Source organism: Phacochoerus africanus, chromosome 2 (assembly GCF_016906955.1).
Source record: "Phacochoerus africanus isolate WHEZ1 chromosome 2, ROS_Pafr_v1, whole genome shotgun sequence".
Classification (NCBI taxonomy): domain Eukaryota; kingdom Metazoa; phylum Chordata; class Mammalia; order Artiodactyla; family Suidae; genus Phacochoerus; species Phacochoerus africanus.
Genome location: NC_062545.1, coordinates 279,523,322 through 279,550,953, shown reverse-complemented (window position 1 = coordinate 279,550,953; position 27,632 = coordinate 279,523,322). Strand labels below are relative to the sequence as shown.

General features: G+C 57.3%; 1 protein-coding gene across 9 annotated transcripts in view; it reads left to right on the top strand.

Annotated features, from left to right (window-relative positions):
* The window catches only part of PNPLA7 (patatin like phospholipase domain containing 7), a 59,601-nt gene that overhangs the window by 27,888 nt on the left and 4,081 nt on the right, over positions 1-27,632 (top strand). For all 9 annotated transcript variants that reach the window (XM_047769096.1, XM_047769098.1, XM_047769093.1 and 6 more), the window contains 12 exons: positions 5,600-5,677; positions 6,339-6,544; positions 7,474-7,605; positions 8,065-8,188; positions 8,588-8,701; positions 11,735-11,804; positions 14,555-14,704; positions 18,298-18,361; positions 18,475-18,643; positions 20,018-20,200; positions 20,759-20,877; positions 26,537-26,693. In XM_047769096.1, the coding sequence (XP_047625052.1) occupies positions 5,600-5,677; positions 6,339-6,544; positions 7,474-7,605; positions 8,065-8,188; positions 8,588-8,701; positions 11,735-11,804; positions 14,555-14,704; positions 18,298-18,361; positions 18,475-18,643; positions 20,018-20,200; positions 20,759-20,877; positions 26,537-26,693 (1,566 nt within the window). The remainder of the gene's footprint in view (positions 1-5,599; positions 5,678-6,338; positions 6,545-7,473; positions 7,606-8,064; positions 8,189-8,587; positions 8,702-11,734; positions 11,805-14,554; positions 14,705-18,297; positions 18,362-18,474; positions 18,644-20,017; positions 20,201-20,758; positions 20,878-26,536; positions 26,694-27,632) is intronic.

The window sequence follows — 27,632 nt, the reverse complement described above, 5'->3', positions numbered from 1 at the left end:
CTGTGCCACAGTGGGAACTCTGTTGTCTTGTTGCTTTAAAGATGGTCTCTCTGTCCTTGGATCCCTGCAGTTTCATTTTGATAAAACCGGGCATGGGTTTCTTCCCTTTTTTGCTTCTGCCCACCCCCCGACACCGTATGGAAGTTCCCAGGCCAAGGATCAAATCCAAGCTGAAGCTACAACCTATGCTATAACTGCAGCAATGCTGGATCCTTAACCCTCTGTGCTGGGCAGGGGATCGAACCGGTGCTTCCACAGAGGCAAGCCGGATCACTAACCCACTAACCTGCGCCACAGTGGGAACTCCCATGAATTGATTTTTGAATGTTGCACCAGACTTGCATATCTGGGATAACTCCAACTTGGTTATTATGTATAGTTCTTTTTACATGTTGTTAGATTCAATTTGTTAAGTGTTGGGAATTTTTGCATTCATGAGAGATGTTGGCCTGTAGTTATTTTTTTCAAATTATTATTTGTACTTATTTATTTTTATTTTTTATTTTATTATTATTATTATTACTTTTGCTTTTTAGAGCCACACCTGCAGCATGTGGAGGTTCCCAGGCTAGGGGTCCAATCGGTGCTATAGCTGCTGGCCTACGCCACAGCTACAGCAATGCAGGATCCATGCCGTGTCTGCGACCTACACCACAGCTCACAGCAGCACCAGATCCTTAACCCACTGAGCAAGGCCAGGGATTGAACCTGCAACCTTATGGTTCCTAGTAGGATTCGTTTCTGCTAGGAAACTGCCAGGATGGGAACTCCACCTGTAGTTTTCTTATCTTGGAATGTCTTTGGTTTCTGTGTTAGGGAAATGCTGGCCTCATAAAATAAGTTAAATGGTATTCACTCTGCTTCTCTCTAGTGAAAGAGATTGAGATTGAGAATTGGTATAATTTATTCCTTGAATATTTAGTAGAATCTACCAGTGAATTCTTCTGGGCCTGGTACTTTCTAGTTTTGAAGGTCATTAATTGTTGATTTAATTTTTTTCTTTTTTCTTTTTTCAGCTGCACCCATGACATATGGAAGTTCCCAGACAGGGATTGAATCTGTGCTGCAGCTGTGGCATACTGGATCCCTTAACCCACTGCTCCCAGCTGGGGAATCACACCTGTGCGTCTGCAGCAACCCCAGCTGCTGCAGTCGGATTCTTTTATTTTTAAATTATTTTTGAATTTTTATAATGATTTTTATTTTTTCCATTACACCTGGTTACAGTGTTCTGTCCATTTCTGTTGTGCAGCAAAGTGACCCAGTCACACATACACAGACATTCTTTTTCTCCCATTATCCCCCATCGTGTTCCACCGCAAGTGACTAGGTCTAGTTCTCTGTGCTCTACAGCGGGATCTCATTGCTCATCCACTCCAAATGCAAGAGTTTGCATCTGTTAACCCCAGACTCCCAGTTCATCCCACTCCCTCCCCCTCCCCCTCGGCAACCACAAGTCTCTTCTCCACGTCCACGCGTTTCTTTTCTGTGGAAAGATCTGTTTGTGCTGTATGTTAGATTCCAGATATAAGTGATATCATATGGTATTTGTCTTTCTCTTTCTGACTGACTTCACTTAGTATGAGGGTCTCTAGTTTCATCCATGTTGCTGCAGGTGGCATTATTTTGTTCTTTTTTATGGCTGCGTAGTATTCCATTGTGTATATATACCACATCTTCCTAATCCAGTCGTCTGTCGGTGGACATATGTGTTGTTTCCTTGTCTTGGCTGTTGTGAATAGAGCTGCAATGAACATGCGGGTGCATGTGTCTTTTTCAAGGAAAGTTTTATCTGGATGTATGCCCAAGAGTGGGATTGCTGGGTCGTATGGTAGTTCTATATATAGTTTTCTGAGGAACCTCCATGCTGTTTTCCAGGCAGGTTGTACCAATTTATAGTCCCACCAACAGAGTAGAAAGGTTCCCTTTTCTCTACACCCCCTCCAACATTTGTTATTTGTTGACTTTTTTTTTTTTTTTGTCTTTTTAGTGCCATACCTGCGGCACATGGAGGTTCCCAGGCTAGGGGTCCAGTCGGAGTTGTAGAATTCACATCGTTGGGGGGGGTACCCGCATTCACAGGGACAGAAGCTCCTGTGCTCAGGATCTTTCCAGACCTCACCATGTACCCCTTCTTCTGGCTGTTCATCTGTGAGCTTACCCCACCCTTTATTACGCCGTTGGCCCTTAGACAGTGTGGGGCTGGGGTGCTCATCCTCCAGGCAGAGGCAGTTGAAACTCTCGGTGTGTTTTCACGGTCAGCTACGTAGTCATGGTCTCCAACCAGCTGCAGATCGGGTAGTTCTCTGTGCATTTATTGGAAGAAAATGCACATGTGAGGCACCCAGGCTGTTCAAGCCCATGTTCTTCAAGGGTCAACTATGTCATAAACCAGTAAACTTAGGTTTTCTTGAGTTACATGAGCCCTTCTGGCAAATTAGGGTTGTGAGACCGCCTGATCTGTGGCCAGGTTGGGCGGAAGGGTGGGTGACCTGGGGACGCTGTCCTTGCGACGGGCGTCTGACGCTGGGGACATCCCCGGGGCCGCGCTCCTAACGCGTGGGCCCAGAGGCCAACTCCAGGTAGTGTCGGAATGGAGCCCGGGACACGGGGGAGCTGGCGAGCTGGAGGGGTCGGGAGTGTTCGGCATGTAGCGGAAGAGAGCGTTTCCCTCTTGGCACCACGCTGCCTTGCGGACAGGTCACCTGCCTTGTGGGAACAGCCTGACCCCAGGTCCTCCCCCGTCCTCTCTGTACCCTGGCTGTCCTTTGTCGCGCTCGCGTGTGAGCTCACATACTCCGAGGCGTCGTCGCTGCGCCTGCTTGAACAAGCTCACCCGTCGGGTGAGGGAGGAGAGAACAGCGCAGGTTTTGTTTTACGTTCCTGGCTCCCCCCCCGCCTCCCCCCGGGCACGCTTTCCTGCTTTAGGCGGACGGGCGGCGTTTCTGACCCGCACCCTTCTCCCTCTCTCCAGGCAACGTCCAGCCTTTCTGGAAGGCAGCTCTCCTGCCAACATGTTCCCTCAATGTTTGTGTGTCTAAGAAAGTCTCTGTTTCCCCTTCACTGCTGACGAATAATTTCACAGGGTACATAATTCTAGCTCGATGGGGCTTCTCTCAACACTTTACCGCCCTCTTCGGCCTGCATGGCTCCTGGGAAGTCTGAGGTCCTTTTTATCTTGCTTCCCCTGTAGATAAAGTGGTACCCGCGGCTTCCTTCAGGGTTTTTCATCTTGGATCTTCGGTAATTTGGGTGTGATCTGCCTACGTGCGGCCTTTGGTGTGTATCCCGCCGGGGCTCTCTGAGCTTCCTGCGGTTTTGTCTGACCTGGTTTCGGCTGCTGTTGCCGCGAGTCGTCTTCCGTGCCTAGCTCCTTTCCTTTCAGGCCCCCTTCCCTTGCAGGCCTCCTTCCCACACTCTGCACCTCGTGTGGCTGCCGCGCAGTCCCTGGGAATTCTGTTCCGTTTTTACCTGTGTGCTTTTCAGTGTGGAGGTTCCTACCGTCATTTCTTCAAGCTCGGAGACTCTCCTCTAGGCTGAGCCAGGCTCGCTCAAGCTCCTTGAGGACACCCTTCATCTCCGTCAGAGCGACTTGGGTCTCCAGTGTTTCCTTTTGTTCTTTCTGACAAGTTCCGTCTCTGCGTACGTGCGCATCTGTGTTTGCCTGCCGTCTGCGTTACCCATTAGAGCCTTAGCATGGTAACCCCAGGTATCGTAAATTCCTGCCAGATAACTCCTACGTCCTTGCCACGTCTGATTCGGGTGCTTCTTCCGTCTCTTCAAACTGCTTTTTTTTCGCCCTATAGTTTTTTCTCGATAGCCGGACGTCGGGTGCTGGTGGAGGAGCTGCGGTAAACAGGCCGTCAGTGAAGAGGCGCTGAGGTGTTGGGGGCGGGCACGCCTTCTGTGCTCCTAGGGCGAGGTCTCTTGTTCGTGGGCCTGTCCCCCTGGGCGCTTCTCAGTTTGCCTCCTGACCTTTGGCAGCACAGGTTGCTGAGAGCGTGCTGGGTTGCGTTTCTCTCCCCCGGCCTGTTGGCTCCTGTTCCCTAGGGTCCCTGAGGTTCGGGTGGTTCTGCTCTCCTCCCCTTCCGGAGGTGCCAGGGGACTCGTCGTCGTCGTTATTTGCTGTGGGAGCCTGGCTGCGGTTCTAGGAGGGGTAACTCAGGGCGCTGACGGGTCCCTGGAGTTTTCATCTCTGACTCGTTCCCCTGTGCCTCCAGCAGCTCTCCTGCCCTGGTCCTGTGCAGGCTCCCTTTGCAGGCTCTGCTCCGGCGGCCGTGACCCCCTGGACCCCGACCTCTCCAGCGGGGGAGGGGTGGGGACTGCCCTTCTCTCCTGGGTCCAGTTGGAGCCGTCGACTTTCCAGGTTTTTCAGCGTTTTCCTTGTTAGGGTGAGTGGTGCCTTCCCAGGACTGGAAACGGAAAGTTCGTGAATCGTCTCGAGTTTCCTGTCCCTGGCATACCAATCAGGGTTCGAAAGAGTCTGCACGTTGCTGTTGGTGCTTTGCTTCTCCAGTCTCTCTTCTAAAATACTTTCATTGTGGAAAAACTCAAGCAAAACAGATGGAAAATGGAACGAAGGTGAGGACCCGCCATGGAGCGGGTGTTGATGAGCTGGGCCCGTCTTGGTTCATCTGTGCCCCCAGGCCGGGCCCCACCGTGCAGCGACTCTCTCCATCTTATGTCTTCAGCAAAGCTGTCAGTGTTTCTCTCTAAAGGGCACCGGCTGCTTTTTAAAATAACACCTACTCCTTTCCTCTCTTGGACAGTTGGCCAGCTCAGACTTGAGGTTGTCTCTTAATGGTTGTAAACGGTTGGGGTCCAGCCCGCTTGGTGACGGATGCTCCAGGCTCTCTCCAAAGCCCGTCTGCCCTTGACCCAGAGGCCCCTGTGGTCTGGCAGCTGGGTGGACGCTGCCCTCCTCCCCTCCCCCAGTTTGGGGCCAGGGCACAGGTCTTGCTCTTGGTCAGGAGGCACAAAACGTCAGGCTTTGCTGTGGGAGGCTGGCAGCCCCGTGCCCAGGCTTGGGTTTGTGCCCCGTGCCCAGGCTTGGGTTTGTGTGCCCTTGGAACTCACAACTGGGTCCGTCATCTTCCAGTGGTGACCAGGGAGTTGTCCTGGTGGCTCTGTTCTGCTCTCACTGTGAACCGTGGCCTTAAACACACTGGATTTTTCACGCCCTTGGGCACCTGCTTTCCAGGGCCCTCTCCCACGAGCCCCTGGGTGTGCTTCCGCCCAGTGCGGGAGGCCCTTCCGGCCGGGGGGGCTGGTAGGGAAAGGGCGCCCTGCCCAGGATCGTTGCCAGTTAGGCCAGCACCATTCATTAAGTAAATCGCCTTTCTCACCGAAATGAAATCCTCTCTCTGCTGCGTAAATTCGGGAAAATGTCAGTATGCATTTCTGACTCTGCTGTGTCTGCTGATGTTTGTCGTCCGGTGCCCGTGTCACTGGTTTGATGCTGGTGGCGTCCTCCAGGCCTGTCCTCGTGGCCGTCGTCTGAGGGCTGTGCCCTGTGGCTGTGGCCATCGGCTCACAGGGGCCGCACGGCCTCCGCTTTGTCTCCAGGCTCCTTGTCTTGATCCTGTCTTTCCCTTCCCAGGACCCGTCGCTGTTGGATAACCGGGTGACACTTCTGCACGTCCCGGGGGGCACGGTGGTGTCGAGGCAGGGAGACCAGGTGTGTGAGGGGCTGAGATCTCCCGCTGAGACCCCCCCATAGCCGCTCTCTCCCCCCCTTAACTTCCTCTTTCCGTGGCTGGGAAAGGTGTGGCCGACTCTCAGGCACTGGCCAGTCTGGGCTGCGTGGGAAGCCCTGCAGAGCCTTCTGCAGCACCGAGGCAGCAGCTGGAGCAAAACTGGCCTCGGCCGCCCCCCAGCTGCCCAGACCCGGGTCTGAGCCTCGGCCCCGGGGCAGCCCAGAGCCCTGAGAAACACAGCAGCCATTTTTGTTGCTGCCCCACGGGCCCTTTTCAGACCAGGGAGAGGTGGTCAGGCTGGGGTAGGGGGCGCAGGTATGGGAAGGCCCTGCTGTGGGGTGGGCATCGGACGGGCTTCACAGGCACATCTGTGGGACACGAGTGGGGCAGCAGCGTGGGCGGGGCTCCCCCGCTGGGGGAGAACCTTCAGGGCTGCCCCTGCCCTTGCTGCACATTCGAGTGGGACGCTTGGTGCGTGGCGCCCTCTCCCCGAGGCGGGGTCGCTGTCGCCCTGCAATGGCTCGGCCCCGTGGGAAGGGCCCGTCTCGGAGCCGAACGGGTGCAGGGGAGGCGTGCGGCCGCTGCGCTGGCGCCGGGCCCTGGACCTCGCGGGGCTGGGGCCAGCGTCCCTCGCTTTGTCAGGACGTGAGCATCCTCTTCGTGGTCTCGGGGCTGCTGCACGTGTACCAGCGGAAGATCGACAGCGAGGAGGACACGTGCCTGTTTGTCACACGCCCCGGCGAGATGGTGGGCCAGCTGGCCGTGCTCACGGGCGAGCCCCTCATCTTCACCATCAGGGCCAACCGGGACTGCAGCTTCCTCTCCATCTCCAAGGCGCACTTCTACGAGTGAGTCCCTCCCCGCGCCTGGGCTCCCGCGAGGCCTCTGAGCTTGTCTGTGACGCGTGTCTCCACGGCCACCCGTGGGCCTGCCTTGTACATGTGCTCACCGGGCAAAGCCTTGAGGGGCAGCTCCCGGCTGATACCTGGAGGGACCTTCTGCACAAATGCATGTCTCCCGGCGAGCTTCCCGGAGTCGGGGCGCCTGGGGCAGCGGGTTCCCGCCGCCCGCCATCCGCAGCCCACCTTTAGTGAGCACCTTCCCCAGGGCGCTCCTGCTCCCGATGTGCTCGGCGCGGCGACGGGCAACGTCTTCAGCCCGTTGTTCTGTTCTCTCCGCGGCCCAGCCCAGCCAGACCGCAGCCCGTGAGCTGACACTCCCCCTGCTCTGCCTTCCAGAACCCTCCAGAGTATAGTGGGGCGCCCTGCTTCCCCCTCACCCCCAGCCCTGTTCACACTCAGCAAACGGGAACACGGGTGTTCCTGCCCAAGCCCCCCTGAACCTCCCCCCGTGCTTCTCCAGGCTCCAGGCCCCCGAGCCCTGCCGCCGACCTCTCGGACACACCCTCCTTCTCAGCCCTCCTGCCCCCCCTCGCCCCCCGCTCTGGTCCTCGTGACACATGGTGGGGGCCGGGGCTTGACTCGCTGCCAGGCTTGGGGCCTTAGGCGTGGTCTGTGCACCACAGGACGTCGTGGGGGGAGCGCCCAAGCTCTCCCACAGCCGCTGGCCGCTGGCCGCCGGCGAACCTGGCCACGATGCAGTGGACAGCTGACCAGGCGCTGTGCTGTCCTGGCCCTTGGTGGTGTCCATGCCGCCTGCTAAGTGGGTGTCGCCTGAAAGTGAAGTTGGGGGGGCTGTGGCCTGGAGCGAAGAGGTGGAGCCAGCGGGACTGGCCGTGGGACGCGGGGGGCCGGGGCTGACTCTGGGGTGCCCACAGCATCATGCGGAGGCAGCCGGCCGTGGTCCTGAGCGTGGCGCACTCGGTGGTGAAGCGGGTGTCCTCCTTCGTGCGGCAGATCGACTTTGCCTTGGACTGGATGGAGGTGGAGGCTGGGCGCGCCATATACAGGTGAGGCCCGCGGGGCGCCCGTCTGTGCTGCCCGGGCGTGGAAACGGTGCACGCACACACCAGACATGCCCTCTTTCCTCGGGGCCCCTTCCCGTGCGGTCCACACGCAGCCGCGGCGTTGACGTGCTGCGTGCTCTCAGGTGGGCGTCCGCAGTTCCACGTCCTGACCACGTGGGGCTGAATTCAGAGATGCACGCTCACCCCTTCAGACCTGGGTTATAGCTACCAATTTTCCTGGTATTAAAAATGAAAACTAAGAAAAGTTAAAGTCATTTATTTAAAAATCCCAATAAACCCTTCGCATATTAGTATCCATATTTTTAATGGAATGTAACTGTTTTCCCAAATAAGAAAGTTTAGTGAGAAGACTGGATTTTTTTTTTTTTTTTTTTTGCCACCACGGTGGCCTCGGGCTTCTGGCGGGTGCCCCGACTGCTCCCAGCGGCCTCTGTCCCGCAGGCAGGGGGACACGTCCGACTGCACTTACATCGTGCTCAGCGGCCGCCTGCGCGCCGTCATCCGGAAGGACGACGGCAAGAAGCGCCTGGCGGGGGAGTACGGCCGCGGAGACCTCGTCGGCGTGGTAGGCCGGCCCCTCCTGGGTTGGGGGGAGGAGGGGACTGCCTTTCCGGGGTGGCCCGGGCCTGGGCTGCAGCACATGGAGGAGAGTAGCCCAAAGATCTCCTCCCAGAAGTCTCCTTCCAGGAAGAGTGCTGGCCTGGTGGAGGCGCGGGGAGGGGCCCTTTGGAAGGTGGTCCCTCTGAGGCCCTGGACGTGCTGGTAGGTAGGATGAGGGCCTGGCCTGTTTGGAGTACTGGCAGCAGGCCCACGGCTCCTACTGACACTTCCGTCACCAGCACCGGGGCGCCGGCTGAGCCCCCTTCCTGTTCCCCATCTGCTCTGGAAGGGCTGCAGGGCTCTGTGGCCGGGCCTGCAGGTCGGTGGGTCAGTGTGTGGCCCCAGCACCGGCTCCTGTCCCCAGGTGGAGGCGCTCACCCACCAGGCCAGGGCGACCACGGTGCATGCGGTTCGAGACTCAGAGCTGGCCAAGCTTCCTGCAGGGGCCCTGACGTCCATCAAGCGCAGGTACCCCCAGGTGAGGGCCGCGTCAGGGGGCGGGGTGTCCGCGCTGGGAGGGCCAGAGCCAGAGTGGGGCTCAGCCAGAGGCAGCCTGGAGCAGGCAGGCTCCAGGCTTGGAAGGACCAGTGGGTGTGGGCCAGCCTGGGGACGCAGGCCCAGCCCCATGCCTCCCCATCTGCGCTCCCGGGCAGCTGCTTTCTCCCAGTGCGAGACTGCAGTGCCGAGCCAGCCAGGCTTCTGGTTTTCTGGTGTTTACCTCCCTACTTCCAAGTAATGAGAATGGAGCCAAGGAAATGGAGGGGCTGCCGCTCAGAGGTCTGGGAAGGAAGCAGGGCTGCCTGGACGAGGTCGCAGTAGTGGCCGAAGGCTGTGAAGGCTCAGGCCTGACCCAGCCTCTTGAGCCTGTGTGTGAACAAGTGGAATGGCCCCCAGTTTGTTCATGAAGTTAACTTTATTTTCTTGAATACCAAAACTTGATAAAAATCACAGAAAAGAAGGTCTCCAATCATTTCTCTTAGTATCATAGCTATAAAAATCCTCTAGGAGTGCTCATTGTGGCTCAGCACTAGCGAATCTGACTTGCATCCATGAGGACGCAGGTTCCATCCCTGGCCTCACTCAGGGGGTTGAGGATCCCGTGTTGCCGTGAGCTGTGGTGTAGGTCGCAGATGCGGCTCAGATCTGGCATTGCTGTGGCTGTGGTGCAGGCCCACAGCTCCAGCTCCAGTTCACCTCCTAGCCTGGGAACTTCCACATGCCATGGGTGTGGCCCTAAAAAGACCAAAAAAAAACCCAACTCTAAATGTTAGCAGATCAGCTATAATAACTCTGTGTGTGATTGGGGCCCATCAGGAAGTGTCCTTGTGGTGCAGCAGGTTAATATCAGGCATTTTCCCTGCTGTGCCTCGGGTTTGACCCCCAGCCTGGGGACTTCCGCATGTCGTGGCAGAAGATAGATAGATTGATCAATCGATGGGTCCATAGATAGGTAGATACAAGAGAGTGAACGGACATCATCTCAGAATAACAAAGACTGCTTCTTGACCACCACCAAGTCAAGTCCAGAGTAAGCCAGCCTCCTTGTCAGCTACCCCGGAAAGGTAGAAAGATGAGACAACAGATGTGTATTTGGAAAAGGAGTAAATATTCTATCTGTAGATAGCATATATCCTTTTACTAGAAAACTCCGAGGAAACTAAGGGGGGATTTGGAAGGGATGTAGGCAGAGTCTCAGGTGAAAATGGAACCAGCCAGCCTCCCAGTTAGGCCAGTAGCGTCATCAAGAGTGAGGCAGTGGGCAAAGCCGCAGCCCTGAGCAGCGTGCAGGCCCTGCTGTGCCCACAGCCACGTCTTCCCAGGTGCCAGGTGTTTCCCCCGGGGTGGGCGCGCCTTCCCTGGGAAAGCCCTGGGGCCTTGGCCGGGCCGCACACAGCTGGCGAGCCCAGCAGGCTCCTCGGGGGAACCGCCGCGACGGTCTCGGACAGCGCGGTTCTCTTGGACGGAGATGGCGCCTGTGGGACGTGCGTCTCCCTGAGGTCTGAGGGCGAAGCCTTCGCCTGGGGCCACTGGCTTGGTGGCAGCCTTTTTCACTTGACGCAGAAAGCGTCACTTTTGAAATTAGCTTTCGCTTAGAACTGTTGTGAGTTGGTAAGTGTGATAATGATATCATTGTTGCGTTTTTAAAGGCTTTTATCTTTTAGAGCTACAAACTCAAATATGAATGGCGAGAATGCTGTGTGTGGGGTTATCTGCAGAGTTGGGGGAGTGTGTGTGAAGTCGGCAGTTGGAGCTGGCTGATGGGTCCACTGTACTTCTCTCTACTGTATGTTTGAAATTTTCTGTAATAAAATGTGGTTTGTTAGATTAGCCCCAGTTAATAGTTTGATGCTAGAGTAGTTGTCTATAAACCAGACTCCTTTTTAGCTCCTCTTTCGATCACTGTGTTTGACTGTGTTTTGGCTCACATCCTAAAATTTGGACAGTTTCTCTTGCATCCCTGGGTCTCTGGCCCTGGCGTTCCAGGGGTAAGAGAGGGTCTCTGAGTTAGCTTGCAGTTGGAGGCTGGCCGGCAGGAGCTGGGCCGCTGGCTACTGTAGCATAAGGTCTCGGAGCCATCTCTTTCCAGAATCAGCCCCCAAGCTCTCGGCTGCAAATGGCCAGGAAGTAGGCCAGAGGGTGATGTGGGGAGGCAGAGGGCTTGGCATCCAAATTGCCTTGTTACGCCTTCGCCTTGTTTGCCTGGATACTTTAGGGTCTCCTGAACTGACAGTAGCTTCTCTTTTATCAGAAGGACCCTGTGCTGCATGCAAGGGCACAGAAGCAGGCTTCCTGTACGTACATCCTCTGCTGCCCGCACACTTCGGCAGTTACAAACTTTTAACTCTGTTCTTATACAAAAGCATGTAAAAGTAAATTACAGCTATTTCCGTGTTCCAATCTTAAATACTTGGGGGGTTCAGCGGAAGTGAACACGACTAGGAACCATGAGGACACAGATTCAATCCCTGGCCTTGCTTGGTGGGTCAAGGATCCGGCGTTGCTCTGTCTGGGGTGTAGGCCGGCAGCTGTAGCTCCAATTGGACCCCTAGCCTGGGAACCTCCATGTGTCGCAGGTGTGGCCCTAAAAAGACCAAAAAAAAAAAAAATAGTTTACTTAAAATGGCACTGTTATATGTAGAGCGCAATGCTTCCTGGATCTCACGTAACACCAGCAGCGTGCAGCCCGGCCGGGTGCTCCGCAGCTTGTGATCACCCTTGGCTCTGCGGAAGCCCCTCCCGCACACCCCCCAGCGGCCCTGCCTGCAGGTGGTTGTGGCTTTCCCGGTGTTGACCTGCGTTTCCTGCCTGGAGGTGAGAGGAGAGGCCGGGCCAGGACCACTGTTGCAGGCCGCCTGGCTTCCACGCTTGCCTGCGACCAGGCAGCGGCCTCACCACCGCCCAGGGCCCGGAGTGGCTTACGGCCGTGTCAGTTTTGAAATCGAGGGCCCAAGGTTCTTGGCTTCTTGTTTAAAACGTGTGAGTGAGGTCTCTGTTCTCTCTCTGCCCTCAGGTTGTGACCCGGCTGATTCATCTCTTGGGCGAGAAGATCCTGGGCAGCCTCCAGCAAGGAAGTGCCACAGGTGCGCGCCCAGGGGGCGCCTGGGAGCCCCGCCCACCGCCCCAAGCCTCCCTGCCCTGCCCGGAGCCCTGGGTCTGCCTTGAAGAGCAGTGTTAGAACTGCTGCGTTCTAACGCAGAAAGCGTTTCAAGTGCTTCCCTCAGCCTGGTGTTCTGGGCCCCGCCCGACACCGCTTCTCTCCTGCCTGACGACGTCCCGTTGACGTGAGTCCTTTCCGAGCAGGTCTGCTGGCTGTGGACTCTGTGGTCTCCCTTCACCTGAGACTGCTTCAGCTCCATCCTGAAGGATGCTTTCTGCGGGATGTGCAGTTTGGGCTTGACAGTCCTTTTTTTCAGGACTGTAAACGTTTTGTGCCGCTTCCTCCTGACCTCCATTGCTTCTGACGAGAAAGCCCGAACCCCAGTTGTCCCCAGTAGGTCATGCGTCGCTTCTGTCTGGCCGCAGTCAGGATTTTCCTTTGTCTTTAGTGTTTAGCAATTTGAATGTGGAGTGTTTGGACATGAATTTGTTTGGGTTTGTTCTGTTTGGGGTTTACTTGTCTTCTTGAACCTGTAGATTTCTATCTTTTACTGGATTTGGGAAGGTTTCAGGCTTTACTTCTTCAAATGCCCTTTGCGTCCTGTGCCCTCTCTCCTCCCCAGGATTCCAGAGAGGCAGATGTTGAACCCTTGTTCGTGTCTGCAAAGTCTCTGGGACACGACCCATTTTTTAACCTCTTTTGTCCCTCTGATGTTCAGATTGAAGAGGTTTTTTGGATCCGTCTTCAGGGTTATTGGCCTTTTCCTCTGTCTTCTTGATTCTGCTCCTAAGCCCCTCCAGAGAGTTTTTATTTCAATTGTAACATTTCTATATTTGCTTCAAGACTGTTCGTGACTGCTTTTTCCAGCTGGGTATGAGCACAGCTTTATTGCCTTGTCCAGAATTTCCAGGTTCTCTTTCCTGTTGCCAGTTGGTTGGTATTTTCCTGTCCAGGCAGAGACTCTCCGGGCTCTTGGTACGCCTGGGGGTTTGGGTTGTACCCTTTGTGTCCTGCGGACTGAGAGGACTCTGGTGCCACGTGAGTCTACTGTCTCAGCAGGCCGCCAGCGCACTTCTATTCACAGAGCAGGTCCTGGCCCTCTTTCCCGGGCTGCGTTGAATGCTCGAGGCCTTTGCCGCGCCCCTGGTCTGCTTTGCTTGTGTGCCGCCCAGAGCCATCGGGAAGCTGGCTGGTATCTGTTCTCAGAGCCTCCGCTGTGCAGTTCTGGCCAGTGTCGCATGTGCGCTGCTTGCGGGTGAACGAGGACTGCACAGGCGACTTAGCACCTTCCTCCACCTTGCCCTCTCTAGTGGGGGTGCTGCCTCTGTTGCCAGTGCAGGGCGTGGAGAGGTGGGGGCTCCACTGCCCTGTACCTACAGCTCCACGTAGGAACTTGTCTTTGCCTAGGGCTGGGGTCTTAGAACGTCTCCCTGGAGGCAGCACCCAGTGGGGAAGGGGCGAGATGGACCCTGCTTGGCTGTGGCGGGACAGGGCAGTGGCACTGCGGCCCTTGCCGCATTGGTAGAGTTAGGTCCCTGGCCAGACTGCCCTCTTCTCTGCGCTCCCTGGGTCCCCTTATAACTGGGGACCACGGTTAGGCGGCCAGAGCCAGATCTTCCTGCGTGCCTTTCTTCACGGCCAAGAGAACAGGATCAGGAGCTGGCACCAGAACCCACTTTTGGTCCTGCCCAGATGGAGGCGCTCACGTCAGAGGCCACTGGGAAGGACAGAGAGGAAGGGGCTTCCCTGCAGAGAGGCTGCAGGGACACCCGCGAAAGCGACCCTCTGCTGCCTGGTACGCAGCCAGTGGGTCTTTCCCAGATTAGCTCTTAGCAGCCCCCTTTCTCTGCCACTCTGGCTTCTGGGTCAGGCCTTGCAGGGACTCCCACTCCACCCCTCAGGAACCACTGCTACTTGCCAGGACGAGACTAGCAGAGTCAGAGATGGAGGCGTTCTTGGCAGAGCGGGGCCTTTCCGCACGGCCGGTGCTTGCATCTGGCCCCTGGCTGTGCACCTCAGGTCGGGGGGGCCTGTGCAGGAGCTGGGCTGGTGGCCAGGAGAGCAGTGTGGAGCAGGCTACAGAGCAAGCGAGCCACGGAAAATGGGGTCTGGCTGAGCTGTGGCCAGCAGGAGGGTTGATGCTGCCCCTCAGCCACCGCCATGAAGACAGGAGATGCCACTGGCCGAGAAGTGACACTGTTGTTGGAAATAAATTTGGGCCGGGGACGCTCTGACAGGGCTCGTGAGCTCATGGCCCCTCGCTCTGCTGCCTCAGTCCCTGCAGCTGGGGGGCTTCCTGACCTCGCATCTGGAGACGGCGGGACCTGTGGTCTCAGGGACAGGCGCCCAGGACCCCGCCCTGACCTCCCCAGTCATTGTGCGCCTCGCCCGGGCCCTGGAGTCCCAGGCAGACGAGGCCGTAGGAGGGCGTGTGCTTCTAAACCTCTCTGTCTAGTTACGGTGCCTGGAGCAGGCGTGGGGAGGCCTCCAGGAGGCCCCTCCTTTCCACCTGCACTTTCTCTGGCCTCCTCGGGCGTCCGTGCTCCGTGCGGGGGGCCCAGTCTGGTGTGCCTGAAGTGCAAGGGCACCGTGGTGGTTTGTATCTCAGTGGGGAAGGCAGGGCTCTCGTGCTGGAGACTGCGGGCCGCTTGTGTCTAGAAACACCCAGGGACAACAGAACCATTCTGGCAGCAGCCTGACTCCTGGGCCAACGCATGACCCTGTGCCGTGCAGGTCACCAGTTTGGACTACATGCTGTGGGCAGCAAGTGGGACTCGGGGAACCCCGCCAGCAACCTCTCCACGGTGGCCGTCATGCCCGCGTCGGAGGACGTGCCCCTCACCGCCTTCGCCCTGGAGCTCAAGCACGCCCTCAGCGCCATCGGTAAGCCCGGCCCCAGGCCGCCAGAGGTCCAGCCGGACGGCTCCTCCTCCTGCCTCTCATCCTCTGGGTTCTCCCCGGAGAGCAGGTGGTGGTGGAGGGAGGGGGGCGATGCTGGGAGGGATGTCACAGTGACACGGGTCCCTCCCAGTCCCGACGGGCAAACTCTCTCACGGGAGCCGCTGCGACTCACCCCACGCTGGTCCTCCAAGCTGAGCGGGGGGGTCTCCGGGGTGCAGAGACCTCGAACCCCACCACTGGCAGCCCATCTCGGGATCTGAGCCCCCTAGGGGAGCGTGGCAGCTGCTCCACTACTGGGGGGAACGCTGCAGTGGCTGAGGAGCTGCCTGACCACATGGAAAGCACCCTCGCTTGGGGTCAGGCAGCTTAGGCAGTGTTTCCGACTTCCCGATGGCTGTAAAGCCTTGGGACTCAAGAGCAAGGGACAGAAATGCCCGAGCCCTCCTAGGAGCTCCCGCATCGCAGTGTCGCGCATCCGTGACACTGAGTCTATACGCTTCTCCAGGACTGCGAGTGGCCACAGCCCTAGGCAAGAAGTTAATTTTCCGAGATAGGGTTATTCGGAAGGTTTCAGGGGTGTTTTTAAAATGATATAAATAGGAGTTCCCATCTTGGCTCAGCGGAAATGAATCAAACTAGGAACCGTGAGGTTGCAGGTTCCATCCCGGCCTCACTCAGCAGGTTAAGGATCTGTCGTTGCCGTGAGCTGTGGTGCAGGTTGCAGAAGCAGCTTGTATCTCGCATGGCTCTGTGGTGTAGGCTGGCAGCTATAGCTCTGACTAGATCCCTAGCCTGGGAACCACCATATGCCTTGGGTGCGGCCCTAAAAAGGCAAAAGACCCCCCCCCCAAAAAAAAAAGATATGGGAGTTCACTTCATGGCTCAGGGGTTAATGAATCCGACTAGGATCCATGAGGTTGTGGGTTCAATCCCTGGCCTCACTTAGTGGGTTGGGGATCCGGCGTTGCCGTGACCTGTGGCGTAGGTTGAAGACTTGGCTCAGACCCTGCATTGCTGTGGCTGTGCTGTAGGCTGGCAGCTGCAGCTCCAATTCAGCCCCTAGGCTGGGAACCTCCATATGCCGCAGGTGCGGCCCTAAAAAGCAAAAAAAAAAAAAAAAAAGATATAAATAATAGGTGCAATGAATGTCATACTACTCTCGTGAAACAGCACATTGTGGCAAGAGTGCATATCTTAATATCACGAAAATGTCCCCACCTGAATAGACACTTGATGATAGGCATTAGATAAGTGCCAAAAATGATCTATAAAATTGAAGATGCTACTATAAATATTTAATATTTGAAAGTTATTCTGAGTCCGTCATGGCTCAGCGGTGATGAAATCTGACTAGTATCCATGAGGATGAGGGTTCGATCCCTGACCTTGCTCAGTGGGTTATGCTGTGAGCTGCAGTGCAGGTTGCAGACGTGGCTCAGATCTGGCCTTGCTGTGGCTATGGTGTAGGCCGGCGCTACAGCTCTAATTTGACCCCAGCCTGCTGGGAATTTATGCTACAAGGGGTGGCCCTAAAAAGCCAAAAAAGAAATAAAGTTATCCTCCCAAGTGAACATTTCAGTTACAGAGAGCATTGGTTTCCTGTAGGCTTGGTCTTTGCTTTATGGCACATGTTCCAGACGTGGAAAACTCCATTCCTTGTCCTTTGATGCCAGTCATACTGACCAGGGCACACGCAAGAGATGCCCAGTGCACAGTGGAGGTGTGTGGACTCAGAAAAAATTTATTCCGTTTTAAAAAATATTTATTTGTAAATCATTATGGACTCACGGGTAGTTGCAAAAATCGTAAAGGAAGAGCCATGCGCCCTCCTGGGCCCCATAACCGCAGCCACACCCAGACTGAGCGCGTGTGTCTGCGTGAATTCCTGCTCCTGCAGGAAGCCGGGGATCAGGACGGGACTGCACTGATCCGCCGATGGCCTCGGGTGGCCCTGACGTCTCGTCTTAGCAGCATCAAGTGAAAGCAGGCCTCCTGCCGTGTTCCTGCTTGAGGGGAGCGCTCGGCCTAGGCTGTTAGCTTCCGTTTTTCGTGTCTAGCCTCCAGCGTGTTTGTTGAGTATTTATTTCATGAAAAGATGCTGAATTTTGTCAGTGCTTTTTCTGCATCAGCTGAGATGATCGCGGATACTTTTTTCTTTTCTTAAGGGCCGCCCGCCCCTGTGGCCCATGGAGGTTCCCAGGCTCGGGGTCCAATGGGAGCTACAGCTGCCAGCCTACACCACAGGCACAGCCATGCGGGGTCCGAGCCATGTCTGCGACCTATACCAAGCTCAGGGCAACACGGGATCCTTAACCTGCTGAGTGAGGCCAGGGATCAGACCCGAGTCCTCGTGGCTCCGAGTCGTGCTCGGTACTCTTGAGCCACGACGGGGCTCCGGGCAGGTGATCACACTCCCCCTTTGTTCTGTTGATGTGATTTATTACATTGACCAATGTTGAGAGGTTGAGTCGGTCTTGCCTTCAGTAGAAGATCCCTCTTGGTCTGGCCTGTAGCCCTTGTCCTGTCCTGCTGAGCTGGGGCCGCCCCCCCCCCCCCCTTTGTTGAGGGTTCTCTATCGTCGGGGTTACTCATCTGAGTCTCTAGTGGTGTCTTGGTCCCACCCTGGCTTTGGCATCCAGCATCCGGCTGGTGCTGGCCCGTGGCGTGCATCAGGAAGCATTGCCTCTCACTCGGTATTCTGGTGGAGACTGGGGAGCATTGGTGTTCCTTGTGGCGGGTGTGTGGCACCCGCTCCAGGGGGTCCCTTCCCTGCACCATCAGGGTTCTGCCACTGGAGTCAGAGCTACACAGGTGCACAGGCAGCCCAGCAGCACTGGTACCGCCCTGTGCCCCTCGCCTTGTCCTGCGTGCCTCTGGGAAGCAGGTCCTGCAGGTGCGCCGTTTCCTGCCTCTCTCCTTCTCATCACGAGCCCTCGGAAGCCGTGAGTGCGGCTGTGAGAAGGAAGCTGCGAGGAAGCAGCCCGGCTCCTCCCGCGGCAGCAGGACTTCCGCATCCTCAGGGGTCCCCCACAGTGCAAGGCAGCTTTCCGACACGTTGCGCCTCGCAGCTCAGCTTCTGTCCCAGCCCCTGGTGGCCCGCTCGGTATCCCGGTGCTGGTCCTCCTGGCTGAGAACTGTGTCTGTGGGGACAGTGGCTCTTAGGAGGAGGCACGCTGAGCAGCCCAGAGACAGAATGCGAGAAGACGTGCGTCACGCTGCTGGTCAGTTACACTCGAGTAGAGTCCAGCCAGCTGGGCGGAGTTGGGTTTGAGAAATGTACTCTCCATTTTACAAGCTTGCGCTTCCCTGCCCCAGTGCACATGCAGTCTTGGTGCTGCTGCGCTTTGACCCCTTCCCGTGTGGAAGAGACTGAGCTCAGAGCAGCCCCCATCCCGGGATGGCGGATACACCTGCAGATTCACCTGTCCAGAAGGTCTCCTTCAGGGCCAGAGGGCATGTCGCCTCCAGCCACAGGCACTTTCCAGAAGGCAGACCTCTGGGAGAAGGAGGGCCCCCGCCTGTCCTCCAAGGTGGACGGCCACACAGTTTTCCCTGTGTGCTGCTTGTGTCTTCAGGCCCCATCCTGCTGCTGACCAGTGACAACATAAAACAGCGCCTTGGCACTGCTGCTCTGGACAGGTACGCCGGCCTCCTTGGAGGAACAGCCTGGCCGAGCTGCCTGCTCCCAGCAAGTCCCAGCTCCGCCTTGAAATGTGCCCCCCGGTGTCCACGCCCCCGTCTCTGCCTTCCAGTCTCCACGAGTACCGGCTGTCCAGCTGGCTGGGGCAGCAGGAGGACGTCCACCGCATCGTGCTCTACCAGGCGGACAGCACGCTCACGCCCTGGACCCAGCGCTGCATCCGGCAGGCCGACTGCATCCTCATCGTGGGCCTGGGTGAGCAGGAGCCCACAGTGGGTGAGGTGAGCTGGCCTCGCGGGTGACGGGGGCTGAGCGGGCGGGACCCCAGGTCAGCAGGCTGGGCAAGTCCTGCCTGGGGTGGGGACTGTCTCTCCTCAGACCCCCCGTTTCTCTCTTTTCCTTTGAATGCAGTATTTCCAGATCTCAGGAAGGGATGGCTAATAAGAGCAAACACCCAGATATCTGCTCTCCAAGCTTTAAAAACAGTCTCCTGTATTTTCTTCTGTTGGCTGTTTTAGCAGGAGCAGGGCAGGGACCCCGAAGTGAGTGGCCAAGATTTGAGGGGGCCTCTTATGAAGTCAGAGCCTCTGTCCCTGTTTCACGTTTTTACAGCTCTGTCTTTTACATAAACAGTGTTCTAGGTTGGTTGTTTGTTTGTCATTTTAGGGCCGCGCCTGGCATGTGGAAGTTCCCAGGCTAGGGGTTGAATTGGAGGTGTAGCCGCCGGCCTACACCGCAGCCACAGCAATGCAGAATCCGAGCCGTGTCTTCAACCTACACCACAGCTCACGGCAACGCCACACTGGGTCCTTAACCCACTGAGGGAGGCCAGGGATCAAACCCACGTCCTCATGGATACCAGTTGGGTTCGCTACCGCTGAGCCACAACAGGAACTCCAACAGTGGCCTAGTTCATATCATTTTGAAATTCCTCTTTTCCTCGCCGCTTATGCTTCTGAGTTTTGTCCATATTGTCCCACTCATTTTATAGCTGTTCAGTGTCCTGTTCGTGAGTGACCCCCAGGTCTGGCCTCAGCCAGCAGCCTGCGAAGTTACCTCATGACAGGCATGTGCAGGGGTGCCTCGGGGCACCCACTGGCGTCACGGCCGTGTCGCCGAGCCTGTGTGCCTTCAGGCTGAACAGGATCTGCCAGACTGCCCTCCCCGGAGGCCCGAGGCTACGGGCGAGGCCTGAGGCCCGTCCCCCCCGCACTGTCAGTGCCGTGTGTTTCCGACGTCTCGGGGGCGAAGCGGAGCTGTGTTGTCCCCACCTCCTCCCTCTGCTCTCATCACACGCGTCCGCCCCGTGGTCCTGGGACAGCTGGAAACTCCTCGTCCCTGAGGGGGTCTGGTTCTGCAAGGGTGATGCTGCATGCGGGAGAGTGTTGGCCAAAGACGGGTGCAGAGGTGCCCATGAGGCTGTGTCAGGGGAGCACACAGCCAGCAGCCCTGCGCCACCTCTGCCCAGGGGAAGAGCTGGGCACACCATGGCCGGGCTGCAGAACCAGGCACCACCTGCCAAGGCTTTGTTGGGCTGGCCGGCGAGGCGGCATCCAGCGTGGGGCCGCCTGTAGACGGCCCCACGCTGGGTTCAGCTCTGTCCTGCCCAAGTCCCAGGGCTCTGCTGGGCCACCTAATGCCCTGCTCTCCCTCAGCTGGAGCGGATGCTGGAGCGCTCTGCTGTGCGCGCTCAGAAGCAGCTGGTCCTGCTACACCGGGAGGACGGGCCGGCGCCGGCCCGCACCGTGGACTGGCTCAACATGCGCAGCTGGTGCTCCGGCCACCTGCACCTCTGCTGCCCCCGCCGCATCTTCTCCCGGAGGAGCCTGCCCAAGCTGGTGAGGCCTGGGTGCGCACGGGGCTGCCCAGCTGGCGGGGGTTTTCCTCTGGCTGCATCTGAGCCCCAGGTCTCTGCGTGCTCACCGCCTGCTGTGCGGGCGTTTCCTTGAGCTTGAGGGTTGGGATTCCCGGGCCACAGGGCACTGGCACGGCCCCAGACAGTCCAGGCACCGCTCAGCTGGGCCACTGGGGGCCAGAACCCCAGAAATATGGGTGAGGGCCTCACATTCATCTGAGGCCTCAGGTTTCTGCCTCCTCCTTAGGGGTCCTCAGGCCTGGCGGCTGCGGTGGGCACCCAAAGACTGCCCCTCGCCCCAGCCTAGCCTGCCCTGAGGCTTGGGGGACAGCATCCCTCTAGCAGCACCTGCACCCCGGTGTCCACGGCGTGCTCCTCCTGGGGGCTGGCGGGCTCCAGCCAGGCCCGTGGGTATGTGACCCACTGGCCCGCTTACCCACCCGCCCTCCCAGGGGAGCCTGGGCTCCGAGGTGCTGGCAAGGTCGATGAGACCCGCCGGCCGTGCCTGGAGAGCTCTTGCCTCCGCATGCCTCTCTCTCAGGTGGAGCTGTACGAGCGGGTCTGCCAGAGGCCCCCAGACCGGCACTCGGACTTCTCCCGCTTGGCACGGGTGCTGACTGGCAACGCCATCGCCTTGGTGCTTGGGGGAGGGGGAGCAAGGTGAGTCTCGCCCCTTGGGGCCCCTGAGCCCATCCTGGGAGGCCCCCTGCTAGGCCGCCGCCGCCACCGCCACTGCTCTCTCAGGAGGGCCCCGTCCATTCCTGTTCTGTTGGGCCGCGTCTCTGCTTCTGGAAACTCCATTCTTACCCTTGGCCAGTCTCTGCACTGGGCTCTGGGTGAGTCTCTTTCCATTTTCATTTCAGGACAGGTCGTAGCGCGGTGATCTGCCCTGCTCACCGCCTGGCAAAGCGGTCTTTAGTTCCCTGGTCTGGGGGTTTCCTTGAAGGACTTTTAACCACAACTTCTACCCAGGATGGTCAATCTGACGCTGGCTGCCCTTCTCCTGACCCGGGGCAGAAGGGGACGAGGGAGTGTGTGGGGAGGGCGCCAAGGCCCTCGGGTGAATCAGGCTGTGCGAGGCAGGGCGTGGCAGCAGCCCCCGTAGTCACCGTCCTGCAGACACCGTCCCGTAGACACCATGCCGTAGACAGCAGCCCATAGACAGTCACTTCCAACTTTTCTCCAGCTGTGTCATTTACACTTTTAACTCCTTTTAATTTTTTATTGACGCGTGGCTGATTCATGATGTCGCGGTAGTTTCTGGTGTACGGCAAAGTATGCAGCTGAACATCCGTCCTCTCCATGTTCTTCGCCGTTGTGTGTTGTTGGAGGACACCGACTGTCATGCTCTGTGCTCTGCAGCAGGAGCTCATTGTTCATTTCCTTTCTAAATAGCGTTTCCAGTCTGATTTTTTTCAGGTTTTCAGGTTTAGATGGTTGAGCTCCTAACCGCTCCCATACACACACTAGAAGTCCAAGTCCGCGTCTGCCTCTGCCATCTGCCCTCCTCCGCAGCCGGAAGCCCACCGTGGCCCCTCCCTGCTCACAGCCGGGGCTCCCTGTTTGTGTGGTCAGGACAGCCTGGGCGGACAGTGTTCCTCCTTGGGGTGATCTTTGCCGCAGGTGCCACCTGCTCACTAGTTCCCCCCAGAGGCTGCTGGCAGCACAGCCTCCTCCCCGGGGCTCTGGTTCCCCGCGTCTCTGCAGAGCTGGGCTCCCTGCCGCGCCCCGCAGGCTCTGCCCCCCCGCAGCTGCGGACGGGAGGTGGCCTTGAAGGGCCCCTTCACTGCGATCCTAGGACCTCCCTGCACCTTTCCCTCCTCTGTTCATTTCTGGGCTCCATGTCTTCCTCTGTCTTGATATATTCCTGATTTCGGTAGAGTTCCTACTCCAGAAACTTCCTTGGGAGACGATGCATGGGAAAGTCGAACTTTAAGACCACGCTTCGCAGAAGAAATCGTCATTCTGCTCTCCCACTTGAATGGCAGTTTGGGTTTGGGATTCGAGATGGAAGTAGTTTTCCCTGAGAGTTTCAAGCTGCGTTTCCGTTGTCTTTTTAGCTCCCAGTTATTTGTTATTTTATTTATTTATTTTTTTGTCTTTTTGCCTTTTCTAGGGCCGCTCCCGCGGCATATGGAGGTTCCCAGGCTAGGGGTCGAATCGGAGCTGTAGCTGCCAGCCTACGCCAGAGCCACAGTAACTCAGGATCCGAGCCTCGTCTGCAACCTACACCACAGCTCGTGGCAACGCCGGATCCTTAACCCACGGAGCAAGGCCAGGGATGGAGCCTGCAACCTCATGGTTCCTAGTTGGATTCGCTGACCCCTGCGCCTCGACGGGAGCGCCTTGGCTCCCAGGTCTGCTGTTGAGACGCTCAGTGGCATTTTGCTCATGAGGCCTGTTCCTTCTGGATCTCGTAGAAGATCGCTGTTCTGCAAGCACTTGATGATGGGCTCGGCGTCATTCCTGCCCCACCGTCAGGCTGGCAGACTCCCGGTGGGCCCTTTCAAATTCCCAAATTGATCACCTTCCACCCTGGGGGGTTGTACGATGTCCCCCTTTGGCCCCAGCTCTCTCTTCTGGGTCAGACCCCATGCTTTCCGTCTGTGTTTGGGGTCGACTTTCTGGGTGAGTTTTCGCAGATGTTCTTCCCGTTCGCCCTTTTTGCTAAATGTTTTTAGTGTCTGAGTGCTTTTCTCTTAGTGTTTCCTGTGTTACACCCGCGCAGCATTGGATTTCCGAGAATTCCAGTGCTTGTTTTGTCTTTTCTGGCTTGGCCCTGCTAACGCCGTGTGTGTGCAGTCTGTGCCCTTGGCCTCACCAGCAGCATCACTGAATGGGCTTCTGGGGGCTCCTCGCTTTGTCAGCCTCCTGCGGATGGACGTTTGGGTTTGGTTACCATGTACAAAACAGCTGTAGCCGTTACTGCGCAAATCCTTTTTGTGGACATAGGTGCTTTTCTCCTGGGCTGACACCTAGCAGTGGAATTGCCTGTTCGTGGGGAAGTTGAGCCATTTTATACCCTACCAGCAGTTTTGAGAGTTTGGGCTGCCCACGTTTTTGTCACCCTCAGTGTTGTCAGGCATTTAGATGGTGGCCATGCCCCTGGTGTGTGGCTGTGCCCTGTTGTGACGCTGGTCTGCCTCCCCGGACCAGGGCTCCAGGTGCCTCCTGGCTGCTGTGAGTCTTCTTTGGGAAGCGCTGTCAGGTGTCACCTGCTCCTTTAACGGGCGCCCTGTCTTCTGCTGTTTAGTTAGAGGGGTTCTTTATACAAGTCTTTTGCCAGATATTTATCACTAATATTATCTCTCAGTCTTTGACTTGTGATTTTGTTTTCCTAATGGCTCCTTTTTGTGGAAGTTCCCGGGCCAGGGATCCAACTCGAGCCATAGCAGCGACAATGGAAGCCCTTAACTGCTAGGCCACCAGGGAGCTCTCCTAATGGACTTTTCGATGAACAGGTTTTACTTGCGGTGTTGAGAGAGCTCTCACCTAGTCCACGCCTGCTTCTAGAAGGGCTGACACCGAGGTCTCGACCTCCTGCACTTGTGCCCTGTGTGTGGCCTGAGGTGACAGGTGCCAGTCTCCTCCTGCCACATGGTCTTGCCCCTCCCCTGGAGTTGCTAAGGCGTCTGAGTCAAACCCCAAACACCCGCCCAGACTGAGCTACACGGAGGCAGTGTTCTGTCCTCATGGCACCCTGACCCTGGCTCCCTTTCTTGGGCACCACAGGGATTCATCAGACAGAATTTTCTGTGATTCCTTCAAGTTGTTTTTCTTGAAAGTGTTTCGGCCACCCTAGGTCCTGATTGCATTTCCATGTAAGTTTGAGAATCAGCCAAGTATTTTATGGGATTTTTTGCTCTTATAAATTGTGTTTTTTAAATTTCATTTTAAATTGTTTGTTGCCAGTATATGGAATCACACATGGTATTTGTTTTTGTTTTGGGCTGTGCCCGCAGCACGCAGAAGTTCCCGGGCCAGAGATTGAAGCCGAGCCACAGCAGCGACCTGAGGGCTGCAGTGACGACAGACCCTGACCGGCTGCGCCCGGGAGAACCCACAGTGGTGTCTCCAGCGGTGTCCTGTCCCACACCTCGCGGGATTCTCTCCTGCCAGTAGCGTTTTTTGGTAGATGTGTGTGTGTGTGTCTGTTTGTATATAGTCATCTCTTCTGAGAATACAGGCAGGACTCCCTCTTTCTTTCCAAACTGGGTAAGTGCCTTTGCTTCTTCTTCTCCCCTGTCGCAGTGGTCAGCTCTGCCAGCGCCAAGCTCGGGGCAGTGGTGAGAGCAGGCCCCTCGTCTTGCTCTCAGGGTCAGGGGAAAGCCTTCTGTTTGATCCCTGAGTGCAACCATGGCTCTAGGCTTGGGAGATGCCCTGTGTCCGATCGAGGAAGTTTCCTTCTACTCTTGGTTTTATGACGGGTGGTGGTTCTTACGGGTCTGTTGGGATTATATAATCTTGCTCCTTTATTCTGCTAACATGGTGAATCACACTGAGGGATTTTTTTGTTGGTTATTGGCCGAACCCATGGCATGTGGAAGTTCCAGGGCCAGGGACAGAAGCCACGCCGCAGTTGCAACCTCAGCCACAGCTCCGGCAGCACCGGAGCCTTAACCCCCTGTACCACACGGGAGCTTCCTCACACTGAGTGATTTTAAAGGAACAGCTCCCTTGGCCCTCTTCGGGTGGACTCATGCCTGTGGCGTGTGGCCCTGTCTCTGGGTCACCAGCTCCCTTACGTCTGAGTGAGGTGGGCCACGCCTGTCCTTTCTTTGAGGGCAGGTAGGTTTGCTGGCTGCCTTTAAAACTGAGGTGGGGAGTTCCCGTCGTGGTGCAGTGGTTAACGAATCCGACTAGGAACCATGAGGTTGCGGGTTCGGTCCCTGCCCTTGCTCAGTGGGTTAAGGATCCGGCGCTGCCGTGAGCTGTGGTGTAGGTTGCAGACGCGGCTCAGATCCCGCGTTGCTGTGGCTCTGGCGTAGGCCGGGGGCTATAGCTCCGATTGGACCCCTAGCCTGGGAACCTCCATATGCCGCAGGAGCGGCCCAAGAAATGGCAAAAAGACAAAAAATAAAATAAAATAAAATAAAACTGAGGTGGGAAGTCTTCCTTCTTTTCCTCGCTCTGGAAGGTTTTAAGTGGTTCGTGTTATTCTCCCTTATATGCTTCGTGCTGGTAAGACCACTTGGACATAGAAGTTTGTGAAGATGTAGAAATTAAAGTGTCAGTTATCTTGGTGCTTATAGTACTATTCAGATTTTTTGTTTCTAGCGTCAAGTTTGGTAAGTTATGTTGCTCGAGGGATGTATCCATTTTATCTGAGTTTTCATACCTAAGGCCTGAAGTTCACACTAGCTTCTTACCTTTTTAACTGGAGCATCTGTACAGATGTTCCCCTTTCAGCCTCATATTGGTAATTAAAGCCTGTCTCCAAGCCCCAGCTCTGTCTTTGTCTCTCTCGCCTTCCCCCTCCCCTTCTTGTCACTTTTCTGAATCAGTCGTACCAGGAGGTATCAACTGAATTGGTCCTTTTAGCTTTGGGGACCCTCTCTATTGTATGTTGTTTCCTGATTCACTAATTTCTGCTTTTCGTGGTTTCGTAATTTTATCCTCTTTGATTTACGCTCTTCTCTTCTAACTCTCGGGGCTGCAGACACTGCAGAGGGCTGGATGGTGTGTCCGGGATCTCCCTGCAGCTGCGCAGGGCAGGGGCCGTCAGCTCTGTGTGTGTGCTGCTGCCCCCTCGGAGGAGCATGCGTTTTGTTCTCAGGCTGGTTGAAAGTTGTCCTCTGTCTGGGGTTTTCAGCAGTGTAGGAATGGCTTTCTTGGGATTTATGCTCAGAGTTTAGATGTTTCTTGAACCCGAGCCTTGTTCTGAAACTGCCAAGCCTTTGCCTCTTGGGGTCATCCCTGCCCACTTCTGCCGTCGGTCCTTCCACCCGGCACCAGGCACCTGGCCCCTTCTCCTTGCAAGTGTTTCTGCGGTGTGGTGGGCATCGCTTACAAAAATGCTAAGGATGGTCCTGGCCCGGCGCTGGCTTTCCCGTGGGCTTGTCTGGCCAGGGGTGCCCTGGAGCCTGCACCAGCAGCCGCGTCCAGTGGGCCCGCCTTGGCTCCGCCTCCCACCGGAGTGCGTTCCGAGCCGGCAGCTGGAAGAGGCTGACGGCGGGCAGCCCTCGGGGGCATCCCCAGCCCCCCTCTGAGTCGGCGTCTTTGCCCCGTTTTCTGTGACTTAGGCAGGACTCGGGCACTGAGGGGCGGGGTCCTGGCAGGCCTGGGGCACTCACTTCCTGCTGTGCTCCTGTGGGCATAGAGGCTGTGCCCAGGTGGGCATCATTCGGGCCCTGGCGGAGAGCGGCATCCCCGTGGACATGGTCGGAGGGACGTCCATCGGGGCCTTCATGGGCGCCCTGTACGCCGAGGAGCGGAACTACAGCCAGATGCGGATCCGGGCCAAGCAGTGGGCTGAGGTAGGGTCCCTGCAGCGCTTGGGCGCCAGGAGGGCACTGGGGCCCGTGGCTCTGCAGGGCTCTGGCCGAGAGTGTGGCCCGTGGTGTGGAGGGAGGCACGAAGGAGGCAAGGCCATGGGGCTGGGGGCTTGGCTCTGGCCGGTGCCTGGTCTTCACTCACAGCAGTGACAGAGGAGACGGCCCCCCAGTCCCAGAGGTACGCCCGCCCCGCGGGGTCTCGGAGGAAGCCCTAGGCCAGGCCCTTACTGGGGTTTCTGTGGGCAGGGCCAGGCACACAGCTGCAGATCTGCCCGTTCGAATAATCCCAACGGGTTTGGGTGCAGAGGGACTGTCCCCCTGTCCCTGGGTGCTTTAGGCTTACTGTGTAGGTCAGACAGAGGGGGTCGGTGTGGGCTCGGGATGGGTCGGGTAAGCCCCCAAGTGCCAGAGCGTCAGGGACCCAGAAAGTGGGAAGCACACAGCGTTAGTTGGGCCTGGAAGGAATGGACGCTGGGGGACAATCAGGGCTCTGGGAATGCACGTGGGCAGACGGGCCGCCGGAGCAGGAGGGGGTGGGCTGCAGTCTGCCCCTCTCAGGGCTCTGCTTGCTTTTGTGGAGCAGGAGGAGCCCTGGCTGAAACCATAGGGCCAGAAGTGTGTGCGTTCCCCTCCAGAGGGGAAGGGAGGTGCTCCTCTGTGCGGAAGCCGTCAGGGCAGCTCCCCCAGACTCCGGGGGCCACGGCCTGCTTGGCCTTGGTCACCAGGGACAGCCTCCCAGAGCAGTGGCCCCAGGGGACCGGGCTCCAGCTTCAGCGAGGATCTGGGCCCTGCTCCCTCCCCAGCCCTGCGGGTCTGGTGTGGGTGTGGGAAGGGCAGGGGGCTTGGGGCCTCAGGTCCCCTCATCCTGAGTGTGTGCTAGGCCAGGGAGCCTGGGCAGCCATGCTGTGGGTCTGGGCGGAT